This window comes from Ctenopharyngodon idella, chromosome 12 (genome assembly GCF_019924925.1).
Source record: "Ctenopharyngodon idella isolate HZGC_01 chromosome 12, HZGC01, whole genome shotgun sequence".
Taxonomy (NCBI): Eukaryota; Metazoa; Chordata; class Actinopteri; order Cypriniformes; family Xenocyprididae; genus Ctenopharyngodon; species Ctenopharyngodon idella.
In genome coordinates, this window is record NC_067231.1 from 26,253,260 (window position 1) to 26,266,287 (window position 13,028).

At 35.7% G+C, this 13,028-nt stretch overlaps 1 protein-coding gene across 2 annotated transcripts in view; it reads left to right on the forward strand.

Annotated features, from left to right (window-relative positions):
* The first annotated feature begins 1,616 nt into the window (after positions 1-1,616).
* Positions 1,617-13,028, forward strand: part of epc1a (enhancer of polycomb homolog 1 (Drosophila) a) — a 30,888-nt gene continuing 19,476 nt past the window's right edge. Inside the window, exon 1 of one of the 2 annotated variants that reach the window (XM_051914614.1) lies at positions 1,617-2,000. Coding sequence is in view for 1 of the 2 variants with exons in the window: in XM_051914612.1 (XP_051770572.1) it covers positions 5,337-5,489 (153 nt within the window). In the remaining variant the exon portion in view is untranslated. Of the gene's footprint in view, positions 2,001-5,121; positions 5,490-13,028 lie in introns of those variants that run through there. The other variant, XM_051914612.1, reaches the window with a different exon arrangement.

Below are 13,028 nucleotides of genomic sequence, written 5' to 3' on the forward strand. Positions count from 1 at the left end.
ACAATGAATCATTCCCAATATGTTCCCTGAAAATAAACCAACAGTTGTATGATTTTGAATAAATTCAAATAAAGAAAAATTAATGTGAAATAAAGAAGTATTTACGATTATTCACTATTTTTAATACAAAATGGAAGACGGTCTTAGGCCTAGCTACCAGGAAGCCCTTTAAAGTCAACTCTGACACTACAAATTAATAAAAAAAGATTTTCAGTGTGAGTTTTCTATGTCATTGTATTACAAGATTCAATTGCAAATGTGCTGAATTGAAGTGAAGAGTGTAAATTACAGATCATTTCCTGTCAGTGGTGCTTCTTAAAAGTCGTAAAAGGCCTTCACTACATGTTGAGACAAGTCCGTGATGGGCTCATATTGCTTGTTCTGAGACTACATTATGACTACATTATTTAGCCGTGAGTCACATCGTATCAACCCAGCAAGAGTTTTTTCTGCCTTGAGTGAAAATATTACATACTTTTCTTTCAGCGTTTTATTCATTCATTTTATTCAGCTCTGCATATACGACACTATATATATTTAGTGCTGTAAAATCGATTATATATGTGTTGTCAAATTGATTAATTGTGATTAATCACATCTAACATAAAAGTTTGTGTGTATGTATGTCACCTGTCGGAGTTTGGGTTCCTTGCCGCTGTCGCCTTTGGCTTGCTTAGTTGGGGACACTTGACATTTGACTTGACATTTGATATTCAACAGTGCTTTGATCTGCCTGCATTGACACTATTCTTTTAAGAGCTGCTGTGCAGCCAAATAATGTACCAGTTATCAATGTAAAGCTGCTTTGACACATATATATATATACATACATAAATATATATTATATACATATATAATTGATTTGACAGCAATATATATATATATATATACAGTATAATCTGAACAGTGCGTGCCTCTTTCCAACCAGATGCAAAAATAAGTATTCAATTCAAACTTTTATGTTAGTATGTGTGTATATATGTGTATATGTATATATGTGTATATGTATATATATATACAGTATAATCTGATCAGTGCATGCCTCTTTCCAACCAGATGCAAAAATTCAACCAACTTTTATGTTAGATGCGATTAATCATGATTAATCGATTTGACAGCACTTTATTAAATATATATATATATATATATATATATATATACATAAATATATATTATATACTTATATAATAGATTTGACAGCATTTTATTCAATATATATATAATTAATTTTACAGTACTTTATATATATATATATATATATATATATACACACACACACACAATATAATCTATCTGATCAGTGTCTCTTTCCAGTTAATGAAGATGCAAAAATAATTATTCAATAATTAAATTAAAATACAAAATTAAAATAAATAAATATTTGTTATAATAAAAACAATCAAATTAAAACACTTTATAAAAGTGATTAATACCTATAAAGTATTATAAATACTTTATGAAGTTTAAGGTTTCTATCAAAATGCTTCTGTCTGTTTAAAGTTTCGCTGTGTAAAGCTGCCTCTCTTCCTGCCCTCTCTCAGTGCTCGACCAACCCCGCTGCTCTCCACAGGTGATCGGTGTCTCTTTCCAACCAATGAAGACGCAAAACTTATTAACCCTTTACTGGACCAACCAGATCTTTCCAGGACCGTGTACTGAGCTGGACTTCATCGTAAAACAAACGTTTGGTCGGTACTTTTGCTAGCAGTCTCGATTGAGTTTAATTCAAAGTGAAAGCGCAGTGGATATGCGCGCGATGCGGCCATCGGTGATTTTTACGCGCGGATTATTATATCATCATCGAGTTTATGAAGACGGATTTTCTGCCGCAATAATTATCCAGATCTCATTCCAAAGAAGATGATTGTAGAGTTGGACATGCGTTTGCTGTATGTCCTCTTTTCTTCCCACAACTCCCCAATCCCCCTCGTATGGCTTTGGGAATCTGGTCTTGACATGTTTAAGATGTATTGTCACCATCCACCCTAGTGGAAAAACTGGTAAGTTACTATTTTCAGTGATTATTATAGACAACTTTTTTATGATTAGATTGAAGGATTAGGGGATTTTAGCTTCACGTCAGATTATGTTGTTCCTGGTTTGGTCAAGAGCTCTTTAGATGTGAATAAACTGGCATCTAATGGCCTGTTGTTGTGTATCTTCTGCCCTATTAAATATTCAATCTGTATTAAATATTCAATCTGAACGAAACGCACCACCTTCTGTTTGACCTCATTAAAGTGATTACATTGCTGTTAAAGATGGACCTCTTTAAATAAGGGTTGTTCTTGTGTTAGTGCCAGGTTTTTTTCCCTCTTAGGAGCTCTGGAGTTGAACACAAATGGAAATTGTACTTCTTTTTTTTTTTTCATTGTTCATATACATAAAATCAAAAGTCACAATGTGTTTTATACATGTATTCCTACTAAAAACAGCTTAAACCAGCTGGTCAAGCTGATGTGTTTTAAAGTTAGCTGCTTTTTTTAGCTAGTCAGACCAGCTGGCCATCCAGCTAACCAGGTTCAACTAGACCAGTTGAAACTAGTAAACCATTTTAGGATGTTTTTCCTTTCAGCTGGAATAGATGTGTTTATGTGTGTTTCTTCAAAATTCACAGAGGACGTGTTTGAATTAAGTTCCTAAGAAGATTTGCACAAAAAGAATAGAGTTGCACGCTTTAATTGTGCATTGTTTGGAGATATTTGTATTATTATTCACAATATATCACTGTTTAATAGACTACGCTGAAACATATGGTATGGATTGTAGTTGAGGCCTCGGCTACTTAGACTGACAAAGCATCCTGTAGCTATAGTTAAAAACTTAATTATAAATAATATTACAAGACAGAACCTCTTTAGTGCCTTGTTTTCCATTTTAGTTTCATTTTGGGAAAAAAAGAAAAAAAAGAAAAAATGATACCCGAAAAGCTATTTAATGACCTTGGAATGCATTTTAAAGAGAAATGTTGTGGATGATGCATTTGTATGCTTCGGATATCACTTATTTATCACTTTATTTAAGGTATCCCTCTCAAAATCAGTGTCAAATCTTACTCATTTAATGTGACAACATGCCCCACTAAAAGGGGTCATATGTATTCAAAATTTATGTTACAATGAGATTCTGGTTATACCATCCTTCTAAATCTGTCTATTTCATGAGTGTCTCATACTTGTGATTTAAAAACTACTGAAGTTTAACAGCCCAAACACTTAGGTTGGCCTTTGAGGGTGATTTTTATGGTAGGTTTTATTGTCTTACTATAGTCTAAATGACAGGGTGGGATTGCTTGAAGCAGCATAAGCATATTGTTTTTGCTTTCTTTGCTTGTTATCTTTCTCAAACCCAATGAAAAATATAGTTTGGCCTTTCAAATGACCTGCTTTTCAAACTGCGTCTCAGTTTCAAGTCCTCTTCCTGCTTAGAAGCAGTTTATATTTATAATGTCATGTTTCCACAAGCAAATGTTTTGTGTGGTGTGCAAAATCCCGTCGTTTATAGAGTTATATATATAGTGCAAATATAAACCAAAGATCGGCACAGTCATGGGAAATACGGTCTATATTTATAATTGGTTACATTTATTTAAATTTTTTAGCAGGTAACAGATGAGCAATTGTATTAGTTAATATTCAACTTTCAGTATGCCCACTTCCAACCTATTTTCACTTCTCTTTTTCGTACTTTCTGACATCTGTACTACCAAGCATTGTTAGTTACTGGTTTCTACATTATATATATATATATATATATATATAATGGTTAATGAATGCAATTGTCATTCTGTGCACGATTTAAGAACTTCAGTCATCAAGATGAGTTCGTCTGGCTGTTTAGGCTACAATTAATAATTTAATTATACTGCAAATAAACTATAGTGTGAAATTATAGTCAGAATGTCATTGCATAAAGATGTGCCGACATGATAGTTTTCATTCAGACTTTTGTAGTTGTCATGTACTTTAATAAGTTTGCAGCCTTATGAAACTGTTTTTCTGTGAAGCGTGTTGACATGTTTTTTTTAATGTCATTACACCACCATGTGGCAGTTTTCTGAAAGCCATTTGTGTGTTTATAAATTGAAGATGACATGGCTTTAGTCAAAAGCTTAATAAATTGTGCTGTTTGTTTCCATTTGAGCCATGGAAAGGAGTTAATATAGGCCTCAATTAAACTTATTATTGCGGCATTTTGTTCTTATGTTAGCTGAAACTTTTTTTTTTTTTTTCTTGTAAAGCGTAATCCATTTGTTTAGCTTGTAAACAGTTCCTTTGCTTGACTCCATATTTTGTGTAATTTAATGTGGTGACTGTGTGGCATGTTTTTTTTGGGAAAGGGAAACTTAATAGGCTTTGAATTATCTTTAAGGCTTTTATACCGTGTTTGTTGGCTTTTTAGTTAAGGCAGTGTGAATTTAAAATAAGTGAAGTCAACTTCATTTTATTGGTTTAACTTGATTTGACCAAAAGAGGGCGCTGTCTCCTAACACAAGAGAATAGTACTGATCGTAACATAATTGACAAAATGGACTTTTGTGACATTAAGATACTCTAATAATACAGTTATTATAAAGTTTCAAGCTAAAAGAAAACAAGTCGGTGTTGAATTGTAAAGTGCCAATGCATATAAATGCAACATTGGGTATTATATATCAGTTTATTTACCAAATGCACAATAATATGGCATGAAGCAGTACTGCTAGCTAAAATTAAGAGTTGTAGGCCTACTTATGCGGGAGAGAGTTCATATGAGTGCATGGTCATATTGGCTATAAAACTAAACAAGTATGTACATGTAGCCTAGGTATACAAATATACCAGTGTTCAAATAGCACATATGTATTCTAAGAAACTTTGTGTTATGATATCTTGTACATTATTTAAAGTTACTGTGTGTCGATTTAATATATTTAACAGCTATAATATAAGAACTTATTCCGTTGAAGCATTTGACATAAATGTATGACAATGTGTATTGTTTGGATGGTGAAAATAAAATGCCCCTAATTAAATAATTTCATACGTATACATACATGTTTCGTGACCGCGCTCGCGTGCACGAGCCGTGCGGGAATGGCTGAGTTGCGCGTTCACGGAAGTTTGTGAGGGAGGAGGGAAGAACGCAATCGGCTGAGGGGTTTTTAATGTCCGCCATGTTGTGAATGGCGCACTGAGGCAGCGAGAGAAAACACACACCCGCCTCTGCTTTTCCTCGCTGGATCTCTTCTATTCCATTATTTTTTCTCATTCTCCAACTCCATCCACCCTCCTCCATGAGATCTGTGGCGGTTTTATGGGTGATTGTGAGGGGATCGGATAGATTTATAGAGTAAAATGAGTAAACTGTCGTTCAGGGCGCGGGCGCTGGACGCTCTCAAACCGCTGCCCATCTACCGCTGCGAGGATCTGCCCGACCTGCACGAGTACGCGTCCATCAACCGCGCCGTGCCGCAGATGCCCACAGGCATGGAGAAGGACGAGGAATCGGTACGATTTTAACCATGCAACTTCCGATTTTGTGCGATACAAATTTGTTTTTATCTGTCAGTCTGCGCAGGTTTGGATGCAACAAAATGGCCGACTGTGTGTGAAGCGTTTTACACGGTATTTTGGAGCCATTTTGCAGTTTGCACCGAATTTAACGTCTGGTATATACAGTTGGATTCATTTGATGGCTACTAGAGGTGTGAAAGTAGGGTTGTGTCAATCCGTTCGGACCCGAGTCGTGCAGAAAAACACAAAAGGAGTCATGTGACCGTGGAGGTACCGACATTTTGTTGGATTTTTTCCTGTAGTGGCGACAAACGGCAGCCAGAGGGCGGGAATTCCCGCTGTCATGGGAAACCTGGAAATACCAGCGAATTTGAAAGCGATAATTTTTCCAAAAATGTAAATTCTGCAATTTACCCACTTCATGTTGTTGTTCCAATTCTATGTGTATTTCTGTCTTCTGTGGTAACCACAGACGGTGAATGTTAGGGCTTAACAGCCTCAGTTTCCATTCACTTCCATGTTTTTTTTTCCCCATACAATGAAAGTGAATGGTGACTGAGGCTGTCATGTTGCCTAACTTCTCCTCTTGTGTTCTTCTTCTAAAACTCAGACAGAGTTTGAACAACATAAGGCTAAGTAAATAACAGAATTTATTTTCTGAGTGAATTATCTATTTAATATTTGTCTCTTTTTCCACGTCTGGAAAACTCATGGGTGTTTCTATGTTGAAAACCATCTAGTGATGCTTTTGAAAATGTTTTATCACCTATAAATTGCTCTTTGTGAATGCCATGTCTACAGTTTTTTGAATGCATGTAATCATGAATGAATGAAAAATGTATTTGTCTAAAGGTGTGGGAACCCTGGAGAGTGAGGCTGAGCTGAAGGCCCCTTAATGAGATGCTTTCCATTCTTATTAGGGCCCCAGGGCCGCTAGCATCAATGACTGCATTTACATGCATACAAAATATACTGATCTTATTTCGAATTTGGTCATTCTAATTATATATGACATGTAAACACATTAACATGATTGCTTTAACCAGAATAAGCCAAAATTCTTGTTTCTTGATATCAAAATAAGACTCCTGGCACATGCATACATTAATCTGAATACCTTGCATTTTACAAACATTAAAAAATAAACATCATTGCCTATATTTTCAATTCATTGCATTCTTTTGCCTTACTGTAAAGGGTGTTAATGAAAATTAATCAGATAATTTAATTACTGAGTGAGCATCTTTAGTATTTCCAGAAGAGAATGCTTCTGGTTTTCTGATTTTGCTCTGGTTGCATGTGCATCTTTTATTAGAATAAACATCAGAAAATTATTTGCATGTAAACGTGGTCAGTGACAGCAGCATGTCAAGTGTCTCTTGTACTCTTGATGTGGAGGTTCATAAAGAGTGGTTGTTTACTGTTTGAGGCTGTTTGGTTGGTAGACAAAGCTTTTCTTGTTTAATTTGTATGTGCTGTTTGAAGAATTAAATTGACGCAAGATTTTTTTTTTTTAATAGAAATACAAAGCAAGCATGAGGCCCTTGTGAAAGATGAAGCGTGCATGCTTGGGCCCCATGTTCAAATTTCAAGGGTGTCAAGAGCTCAAATTAATAAAAGCCTAAATTCAATTTGTTCATTATATAAAGTGATCGTGTCTTTTTAGAAAATTTGGACTAAACCGCACGATTCATATGGATTAGTTTTACGATCTCTTTATCAACATTTTGAAGCATCAAAGTGGTAGTTGCGTAGCTGTCAATGGAGGGACAGAAATCTCAGATTTCATTCAAATATCTTAAGTTTTGTTTAGAAGATGAATGAAAGCTTTAGGGGTTTGGAACGACATGAGAGTGAGTAAACGATGACAGAATTTTCATTTTTGTGTGAACTAACTCTTTAAGTGTGACAATCAAAGTTCCTGCCTAAGAAAGTTTTCAGTTGAAAACGGTGTTGTGTAAACAGCGCTTTTAGTTTGAAGTGTGCATTTTCTCTACGTGTCAACTTATAGCTTTAATACTGGTGGTCTGGGTGACCTCTGGTACTGATCTTCAGCAAGCCCCTATGATTCTTTTAAAAGCAATTGAAAGCCTGTTTGGATGTGTTTCTGTATATCATTGTGTTGTTTATTGGTGGATGCTTGTGGGCTTTCTTATTACTGCGGGGGATATTTCATGTCAGTTAATGTTTCTTAGTCGTTTTTAGCCTTCAAATCTTGTGACAAACAGACAAATTTCTCTGACAGCAATTGACTGTAGGATGTGGCTAACTGGTTAATGTTTTGTTTGGAATGTGTGGTGGAGTGGGTTTCTCTCAGCGGTTAAATGTTTTGTCATCCATAAAGGCTGGATTAAACAAATTTTCTGTCCATTTAATTCTCTTAGCTGTTATGTCAGGGGTCACAAGTTTTTACAATTCCCCAAAGATGTTTTTCAAGCACTGACACAAGCTTTGTCAGAATATATTGCATGCTGTGCAGTCTTGTGGCTTTTATTTTTGTATGTCACATTTTATTTGTTTGTCATTTTAATGCTGAACAATCATTTTAGTGGATTTACTGTGAATACTGGGAGGTGATATTAAGTGCAAGAACTTCCTTCTGCACAGCGTGGGAACTCTCTGAGACCATAAATAACTCTGTAATTGTGCTTTTATTAGCGTGTGCTCTGAGCGTATGCTGCATTTTCAAAGGTTACCAAGTAACTAGCTTCCAATAGTTGGGTTCCCTTTAAACCTATAGAAGCATTCTGTACCGCAGTCTAAGTACAAAATATATTTTAAATGGACACTATTATCCCACTGTTGATGAACAGAATCCAGTAATGGCACCTAGGGGTGGGCGATGTGGTGAAAATATATTTAATATTAATAAAATATAATTTTTTTTTTTTTGCAGGCAGATATACAAATTACAAATAAAAGGAACAAATACAATATAAGATACAAACGAGGCTAAATACAGTGCATTAATATTCAGTTACAGTAGCTATTTACTGTAACAGTAGCATTCAAGTAAGAAATTGAATGAACAATCCCAATTGTTAACATTTACTTAAGATATAAACTAGGGATGTTGACGATTAATCGACGATCAATTAATTGTCGATAATGCATTTAAGTGCCGGTGATAATCTCCAGCTTCAGCGCATGCAGCTCAAACAGCAATGCACGACTAATAATAACTCTGATTGGGACTGTCACATTACATAACATTGAGAACACTATTTTAATAGATAGTTGTGAATTAATTTGGTTTAGTTACCTTTAAGCGCGATGTTCCAGGAAGAGCGCGTTCACAACAGGAGTAGGCTACACATTCTGACAAGCACGCATCTGAGGCAGCGTTGTTGACACGTTGTATTAGTCGTTATATTTGATTATTAAATAAGTAATTTAATAAATGATCAATCACATCGACTCATTTTACAATCATATTAGCCTTTTATTTAGATTAAAAACCCTTCTCGTTCATTTGGTGATGAACGTCGTTTTGAGCAGCATTTACACACCCTGCCATGCTGTTGACTATATGCCACTGCAGTAGACGCATATTGCAGTATTAAAGGCTAACGATTAATCGATTAATTGATCGTTAATTTGAACGATGATCGGTCATGAGAATTTGTGTAAATTGACATCCTTAATATAAACTACGGTTTATGTAAACCCTGTGTGTATTTGACAGTTTAAGCGCAATAAGACGTGAAAGAGAACTTAGTTCAGTTCTCACTCGCTGTTTGACAGGCTTTTAGTGTGCGATCGCTTGGTGTACGTGCTCAGAAAACCGCTTGCTGAATAAAAAGTTTAACTGCCATGGCTTTAAAGAGAGTCAAAATGGCATTTATTGTTTGAATTTTGTGATAAAATGGAAAGAATTTGAAAGATGACACGGTTTCTTATCAAAAGTGGTTAGGCTACAATGCATTGCCGTGTGTGCCCCCTTTTGGATTGGAGTTGGATCGCCTGTGACTGACTGTATTCTTCGTCTGACTATATGCACTGTATGTGACGTTTCGGGAGGATTACATGTACTATTACACCCCTAGTTCACAATCTACAATCGTTATATAGCACACCCCTAATGGCACCTGAAATGTTTGTTGCCACACTCGCAATAAATCCGGTATGCACAATAAGAGATCATGGATATCTCTGAATTTCCTTTTACAATGTCATTATTTTGAGTTTGTTTCTAATTTTCTTAAAGAAAGAATTTTATTTTTAGACTGTCTCTTTGCAGATAGCTGTCATTTTGTCTTCTGAGTTATAGGAGAGAAGAAAGGCTCCATTTTGTCACCTGAAACCTCAGTGAAAGCCACAAATTCCTCCTGCTTTGTCAACAAACATTTGTTAATTAAACGTCTGCATGCCGATACTGGATATTTATCCGGTGTAGCTGGTTTTCTTCTAAATCTTAACTAATGTAACCCTTGAACACAGTTAGTTCTACTTGTTTTAACTAGTGGGGGTAACTTTGCTTTCCATTTATTATTTAAAGCACACTTTAAGTACTCCCATGCCACAGCAAAAACTACTAGCCTAACTAATAAAGTTAAAACATTAAAGGCAAGTGAACAGTCAGTAAAAATTAAGAACAATTACACTAATTACAAGCATAGATGAATACAATATAGCCTAGCAAAGTTACAAATAAAGTTCTAACTAGTATTCATTTCAGGTACAGAAATGTAATAATTAAATGTAAAATAACACTGTTCACTATATAAGTTTAAAATAGATTAATCTTCGTTAAATCTGTTTTGTAGTTTGATTAACAATAATAACATAGGCAGCAGCAAGTATTTATAGGCTGCTGTCACTTTAAGTCCGAATTCACGGATACAAAATAATGATACACATCCTTCTTTTGTTCGCTTTCTCTTGAGACATAAACGACTGTTTACGAGAATACTTGCCAAGACTGGTATTTTGACCTAATTTTGTGTGTGTCCATCAAAGTGCACGTAGACACGAAAGAAGAATCAATTCGGAGTTTGCGCGCTGTCTGAAACTCGCCTCTTTCTGTGTGTGCGCGGCTGCGCGCGCCTTGGGTGTGTGCGGCTATGCACACAGACAACAGCACATGAGTAGGCCTTCCGAATTAAATTCTCTTTTGCCTCTTCTAGCGCTGGAATGGTTTAAAATCTGTTGAATGTGTAAACTAGTAAGACAAAACACTTGCAAATTATAAACTTTCAGTCTATGGTGGTCAAACTTGAAATGAATCTGCGAATCACATGTGTGCCGAACTGTGGGGCCTGGTTCGTACAGATCACGTATCAACAATGATCCATTTAACCCCTAGTTTTAACTTTTTTTTTTTTTTTTTTTTTTTTTTTTTTCTGCAGATATTGCTAATGTCTCAACTGCGCATTGTACACCATGTCATTGTGCCATCAGGATTTTTATCAACAAACTCAGTAATAACAGTGACAGTTATTGTTGTATTAAATGTAACTTAACTGTGATATCTACAACAAAAAAATAGAAATAGTTAGCAATGAGTCTACCTGCTTGAACGAACATTTATTAAAGCGTCAATGCTTTTGCAGGTGTTTTTTTTTTTTTTTTTTTTTTTTTTTTTTTTTTTTCATATTTGCATTCAGTTGGCGTTCAAAAGAGCTACTTTTGTGCAGTCCTCTTTAAATTTTGAAGATGTAGGTGACATGTTTATTTTATGTAACGAATGATTTTTTTTTTTATTCACATTTATTTGTCTTTATATGTCACTGGATATCATGATGCTTCATTTTCAGTATTGTTTAGACTGTTAGTGGCCTATGTAGGGCCCTGTACGCTTGGCAGATGTGTTGGCAAATACCGTCAATCCAGCAAGCCGGTTTTCCCAGAGATGGTACTTTCCTTCTCCCAGCGACATTTCGAAGTGTCATCTAGGCTAGAGGTCATGGCAGAATTCCAGACAAGTTTGACCTGCTTATTTCCGTCTAGTTCCCAGACGTAATGCCAGGACGTTTTGTAAATGACTCAGCATGTTCTGTAAGATCAGCATTGCTGCTTCAAACAGCCGTGGGAGCATTTGCTGAGAAGGAAAGAGAAGTGTCTAATGCAGTTGAAGTGGTGATTGAACGGCCTTTAAAGTTGTGTGTAAGTGAAGCCTGAAGGGATCTTCCTTGAAAGACAACAGACTATTCGTTTATTTCTTTTGATTGGATTTTATTTTAATTCGGTACTTTGTTGTGTCCAGAATCTTAGAATGAACTTCTGTAAAGCTTATTAATGTTTTGCTGTGAAGCTTAATGATTTGCCTCAAGAAACATAACATTTTGAAGACAGTTGTGCTGCAATATTTTTGTGGAAACAGTGATATATATATATATATATATATATAATTTTTTTTTTTTTTTTTGGGATTCTTTGATGATAATGTGTTTAATTGAATCACAGTGTGGGTTTAAACTTTTATTTTGAAATTGCAGTGAACAGTGTTCATGTTTAGAAACATTGATGTATTCTCTCGTGTTTTGGCGTACGTTTATAAATGATTTACCTTAAAAATCTGATGAAATAGCGCACATTGCGTTCCCAAATGAATGTTATAAGCAACCCAGAGATGGAGTTTGAGATGCGCTCCACACATGTAAATGATAACAGTTCATGTGGAGCAGCATTTACTTTGAATAGAACCGCTCTGAGACGCACGTAACCTACACGCGTGTAAATAAAGCGTATACATATTTAAACCCGTAGGGCATATGTTTATTGAATAATAGCATTATGCTACAGTATGGCTTTTTAATGGTTTTAATACATCGTGCAGCCATACTTAATGGTATAATAATGTGGTTAATGGATTCTCGTGCATGGAATGCACCATTTCCAGTATTTTGCTGGTTACTCGACACGGGTAAATTGCAATCATCAAGGTTTTTTTTTAAATTGAGTACTCAAATTTAATCTAAGAATCATGACAGCCCTAAATAACAGTCTATAGGCGCTTTCGCACCGAATACTTGTAGTTATAAGATCTAGCCACTAGGATAGTTCCCCGAGAACTAATTTCTCCCCCCGGGCCATGTTCCTGGTTGTATTTGCAGTGGGAATAGGAACTCGGAAGCGGCAGACATCGACATTTTTAAGCGCGGCATTTACAAACGCTAAAAACCGGTGGATGGAGAATGCCGTGATCGGAGCTGTGTTTGTTGTGTGCCGTGGGTTTCGTGATAACGGAGATGGAATGTAAATGCATAATTCACGTGATCAAAAGAGCAAAAAGTGGGGCTAAAAGACGAAATCTCCTATGACAACTTTCAGTATTACAAATCATCGAGGCTGAGAAAAGAGCACAAATCTGCAGACAACAGTAAATGCTGTTATTGCTGTTTTCCATGTTTGTGCAGTAAATGTGTTTACATGGCGTTTTAAAAATGGCGGGTGCCGGTGTTTGATATGCGTTTGACCTAGAGTTGTCAAAAGTACCGACTTCGGTACCAGTCAGTACTGAAATTTTATAAATGTGACGATTTGAGTGCTGTTGAGCGGATTCGTAAACATCTCTGATTGGCCTTTGTGTTG